The following is a 6,000-nucleotide window of genomic DNA, read 5'->3' as shown; positions in this document are numbered from 1 at the left end:
AAATTTCTTTACTCATGTGTATAAGTTAAAACGTAAATAGTATATTGTCTATAATATCTTTTTTTGTTTGTTTGATACTTAAAAAATTTCAATACATGATAGAATCCCATGAACATATAAATCGGGATTTAAAGAAATCCTAGAAACTGGAGAAGAATCAAAGAAAGGGAGAAATTGACCTTTTTTATAGGAATCAACAATGAAGCTTGATAATCTTTCTTCCTTCTTCCTTCTTGAAATTTACTGATAAAAGCTTCCCTTTCCCCTTAAAGCATTGCTGCCCGTGAATTTCCCCTGCGTTAGAGTTTTTTTACTATCCAAAGTTTTTTTTGTTTTCCTGTCGTGAGCCTTCCGCCCTTTCCCTTAATCCCTTTCTTTCTTTTCCTTTTTGCAAGATTTTCATCTGGTGGGCTTGGTCCCTTTTGGTTTATTCTTTTTTTTTTATTAGTTGCTAATGACTAATATATCCTTGACTAAAATTAGGGAATATTAATAAATGTGTTCATGTACAAAAAAGTTCAAGTCGATAGACATAAAGACGACTTGTGACGCAAGAAAATTAGTAAATATCCTCACATTGATTATATGGAGACATGTTCTCTTATGGGGATATAATCATTTCAGGTTTTAATCTGGCAATACATGAAAACTTGTTATGCATATAATGTAAAAAATCATTGAAGGATTAAAATTGTTCTGAAACATATTGATGTTTCCAAGAAATTTATTAAATAACGCATGTGGTATAATCGTCTGTGTGAGTACCTATTGAAAGAAAGGTACAAGAATGATTCAATTTGTCCTTGTATCTTTATAAAAAGATCTGGATTTGAATTTGTTATAATCTGTGTGTATGTTGATGATTCAAATATCATTACAACTCCCAAGCAGCTTCTTAAAGCAGTAGACGGTTAAAGAAAGAATTTGAAATGAAAGATCTTGGAAAGACAAAATTTTGTCTTGATCTACAAATTGAGTATATGTAAAATGAAATTTTTATCAATCAATCAGCATACACTGAAAAGATTTTAAAGCGATTTTAAATGGATAAAGCACATCCATTTAGTACTCCGATGGTTGTGAAATCACTCGATATAAATAAAGATCCATTTCGATCTCATGAAAATAATGAAGAACTTGTTGGCCCTGAAGTACCATATCTTAGTGCAATTGATGCACTAATGTATCTTGCTAACACTACAAGGGATGACATAACGTTTTCAGTTAATGTCTAAACAAGATATAGCTTTGCTCCTATTAGGAGACATTGGAGTGAAATCAAACATAAATTATGTTATCTAAAAGGGACAACCAATGTGGGCTTATTTTATGACAATGATTGCAATCCCGATCTTGTTGGTTATGCCGATGTAGAGTATTTATCTGACACACACAAGGCTTGATCTCAAACATGCTATGTGTTTACATGTGGAGGCACTGTCATATCTTGGCGATCGACTAAACAATCAATCGTGGCTACTTCTTCTAATCATGCTAAAATAATTGTTATTCATGAAACAAGTCGAGAATGTATTTGGTTGAGGTCTATAATATATCTTATCCGAGACAAATATGGTTTGAAGTGTGACAAACTACCCATAATTTTGTATGAAGACAATGCAGCATGCATAGCCCAATTGAAGGGATGATTCATAAAAAGAGATAAGACAAAGAACATTTCACCAAATTTAATTTTTACACATGATCTTCAAAAGAATGGTGATATCAATGTGCAACAAATTCGTTCAAGTGATAATATAGTTGATTTGTTCACCAAATCTCTACTGACATCAACCTTCAAGAAACTGGTGTACAAGATTGGGATGCGAAGGTTGAAGGATGTGAACTGATGCTCTCATCAGGGAGAGTTATACGTTGTGTACTCTTTTTCCCTTACAAGTTTTTTTCCCACGGGGTTTTCCTTGCAAGGTTTTTAACGAGACAACCAAAAGGCATATTTCTAAATATGTGTACTCTTTTTCCTTCATTATGATTTTTTTCCATAGGGTTTTTTCCTAATAAGGTTCTAACGAGGCACATTATTTATGGACATCCAAGGGGGAGTGTTATGATAAATATCATATTATGGTGGATGTCTACTCTTCCTCTATGATCTTCATGTCAAATGCTTAATGACATATTCAATGACGTATTCCATGTCATATTTTCTTCACTTTTCATGCATATATAAAAGTCTTGTAATAGATAGAAAAATACACACAATTGAAGAGGAAATCTCTTCCTTTTCTCTATCTCCATTTCTTGTTCATGTTTTACTAAATTGTTTTTATTTCCTTGTTTCATATTGTTACTTTGAGTTATATTTCATAACATTCTTTAATTTATTATCAAACTATCAAATTGAAGGAAAGGGGAAGGAGGAAAGAAAATAGGAAGGTCACTTATAGGATTTGAATCATCCACCTACATGAGGGTAGGTGAGCACGTTCACAAGGTGAGTTGGCCCTAAGCCCCTATTCACCCATACATATTAAATCAAGATTAAAAGTTAAAAATAATGTGAAATTCTTAGCCTTTTTTTAAAGAATTTGACTTACATTACTAGGCAATTACTAGCACTGAAGTTAATACTCGAATTAACGGATCACGTTATTGTTCTTTACTTACTCCTAAAAGATCTTGTCCTATTTTTCCTCATTACTCGATTTTATCATCTTTGACTTTGCCTTTGACAATTATAACGATGTAATGATCGGCATAATGATTGGTGACAAGTTTTTTAACACCTTTATTTTATTTTTTTCCGGGGAAACAAAGCATGCATTAATCAAACCCAACAGTCAATGGTACAAAACCAGATGAAGCCTTGATGACAATCCAAACATGAAAGTTGTCAAACCAAGAGACTTCACTAAGTAGCGCGGAAGAAATTTGGCTAACTTATGACTACAAATATTGAACCCTCTATTTAAATATTTAAAAGATACATCACTCAGATGTTACTGAAGTGCCCAAATATCTTCGCAAAGTGTATTAGCCTCCCATGAAGGACCTCTGCTTCCATTAAGCATTTAAACCATTGTTAAGGAAACAGATAAGATATCTATATTCTTCCAGCCATACTTCACCGCCGGTTGAATTGCTTTTCTTATTGCCCACGCTTCGGCTATTATGGCTTTTCCAACAAAAGGAATTGGACTACCATAGGCATAAAGCACGTCACCATTTTTAAGGCTACCATTCCAATACTCTCTTTGCGAGTCTTTGGATCCAGACCTGCATCCACATAAAGCAACACTTTTTCTGAAGAAAGAGTTAGTAATTGTGGATTAGTAGAAGCATCGCTCATAGTGTTAACATGTTCCTTTGCAACTGTAAATTCATTTAACTCAAATAATGCTTTAGATAAAATCTCATTTTCATTCCAGATCACCGAATTAAAAATATACTCATCCCTAGCCTTCCAAATCATCCATAAGATAGATACTGTTAGTTGCAATAAGGTATTAGTTTCCAAGAATCTTTTAGTGTCTAACACTAATTTATACCACCATGTAGCAAAATCAGAGATCAGATGCAAATTTGGCCAACGAATCGGACTCATTTTCCACACATGAATTGATCTAGGACATTTAAAGAGCATGTGCTCTAAAGTTTCAGGTTTCATCCCACAAATAGAGTGAATTCTTTTTTAATAATATTTTTAACAGATAATGTATTTAAGATATACTTCTTTAAGAAATGTTTGAGCTTGTTTTTAATATTTAAAGACCAAAAATGGTTCCAAAAGGATTTTGGGAGCACATGAGAACTACTTTCCGCACGATTAGCCAAACTTCTATCATTTGTGAGGAGCAATTTCGCCAAATAATACCCAGACTTCACTTCATATTACCTGAATTAGTAAAATGCCAAACCAGTCGATCATTTCCCCCTACGGAAGAAACTGGAATAGTTAAAATAGATTCGACATCATCTTCACTAAATAACTTATGCAAAATCTGCATATTACATGTGTTAGTACTATCATCAATCAGTTCTGATACTTTCATATTTGTCACAGTACCACTCATCATACTTAAGGGGTAAAAGGAGTTATCTCGTGGCAGCCATGGATCTCTCCATACTCTTACAGATTTACCATTTGAAATATTTCATCTAACACCTCTACTTAATAGATCTCGCCCCCATAAAATACTTTTCCATAACCAAAATGTATATCTATTGGTCGGTGCCTGCAAGAAAGATTCCTTAGGAAAATATTTACCTTTAAGGACTTGAGAAACTAATAAATCCGGTTCAGTCAGAATTCGCCATGCTAGTTTGGCTAAAAGAGCCATATTAAAAGCCTTGAGATCCCGAAAGCCTAACCCCACCTTTAAATTTGGTTCACATAGTTTTTCCCACTTTTCAAAATGCATCTTTCTTTTATCATCATTCGTACCCCCACCAAAAGTTTGAAAATAAACTAGTGATTTCCTTACATAGCCCATCAGGTATTTGGAAACAAGACATACCATATGAGGGAATAGCAGCTAAAACAGACTTTAATAAAACTTCCTTCCCTTCTTGACTTAAAAACTTTCCTTTCCAACCCTTTATTTTAGATAAAATTCTATCCTTTATGAAAGCCAACATTTCTTTTTAGATCTTCCCACAATAGCAGGCAATCCTAAATACATCACCCTTTCACATATTCGTATATTATTCAAAGAAGAGCATATTATAACCTTTTCCTCCTCCATAGTATTCTTACTAAAAAAGATTGTAGATTTCTCAAAATTAATAATTTGTCCGGAGCATCTGGCATATATGTCCAAAATTTTATTAACCGTAGCAATACTATTCATATCAGCTCTAGAAAATATAAATGAGTCGTCTGCAAAAAATAAATGGGAAACAGAAGGACTACTTCTCCCTAATTTGAACCCTTTTAACTTTCTTTGTTGTTCAGCTGAGTGTAATAGATCAGATAATCTTTCGACACATATCAGGAGTAAGTAAGGTGATAGAGGATCACCCTGCCTTAATCCTCTAGATGGCTTTACACAACCCTTAACCTCTCCGTTAAAGTTAAAAGAAAAAGAAGCACTCATAACACAAGTCATAACCCAATTTACAAAAATTTGGTAAAAACCCATTTGTAACATCATTTGCTGGATATAAGGCCACTCCACATGATCATATGCTTTAAACATATCTAACTTTAAAGTCATTAACTTATCTTTGTCTTTTCGTTTGTTTTTCAGCATCCCCATAAATTCATGTGCTAATACGACATTATCCACAATTTGTATTTCTCCAACAAAGGTAGCTTGATTCATAGAGATAAGTAAAGGCATCAAAGGTTTCATACGTTTCACCAGAATTTTTATAATGATCTTATATAAAGTAGAGCATAAGCTAATAGGTCTAAATTGATTTACGGTAGTAGGTATTTTTATTTTTGGTACCAACGTTATCAAATTTTGATTCCAGATGGGTAAAAGTTGACCTGTCTCAAAAAAATACCTTACTGCCAATAGACATCATGAGAAATTAACGGCCAAAACTGCTGGAAAAATAGTGAAGTCATACCATCAACACCAGGGGACTTACTAGGATGCACAGATAAAACAACATCTTTTATTTCTCCATTAGTTACTTCACTAATCAGGCCCAAATTCATATTTTCATCAATAGAAGTTGGAATAGACTGAAAAACATGAGATAAGGAGGAAGGATTAGAAGTAGTAAATTGTGACGAACCGTCCAGTCGTCTCATGAGTTACCACTTTGTTTCCCTCATTTCTACTTCTTGTTGCTTTTTTTTATCGGTTCTATATGTGATCAGATTGGTTGGCTCGGGTTCGGAAAGGTTTTCAGAAGCTTTGAGGAGCTTAGTCTCTTTTGAGGAAGCTTAAGTTGAAAAAGTTAACCAGATGTTAATTTATGTGTTATAGGATTTGGATGTGAGTTCCGACGGTTTGTATAGCTTTGGGAGGTGATTTGGGACTTAGGAGCGTGATCGGAATGTGTTTTGGAGGTCCGGAGTAGATT

General features: G+C 33.8%; 1 protein-coding gene across 1 annotated transcript; it reads right to left on the bottom strand.

The window, feature by feature from the left end:
- Positions 1-3,130: 3,130 nt before the first annotated feature.
- Positions 3,131-5,315, bottom strand: LOC142177989 (uncharacterized). The gene is made up of 3 exons (XM_075247291.1): positions 4,794-5,315; positions 3,857-3,962; positions 3,131-3,447 (listed from the first exon to the last, which is right to left on the bottom strand). The coding sequence occupies exons 1-3, from the start codon at positions 5,313-5,315 to the stop codon at positions 3,131-3,133; spliced, it is 945 nt and encodes a 314-aa protein (XP_075103392.1).
- Positions 5,316-6,000: the final 685 nt, after the last annotated feature.

This window comes from Nicotiana tabacum, chromosome 3 (genome assembly GCF_000715075.1).
Source record: "Nicotiana tabacum cultivar K326 chromosome 3, ASM71507v2, whole genome shotgun sequence".
Classification (NCBI taxonomy): domain Eukaryota; kingdom Viridiplantae; phylum Streptophyta; class Magnoliopsida; order Solanales; family Solanaceae; genus Nicotiana; species Nicotiana tabacum.
This window is presented reverse-complemented; position numbering and strand designations above follow the sequence as displayed.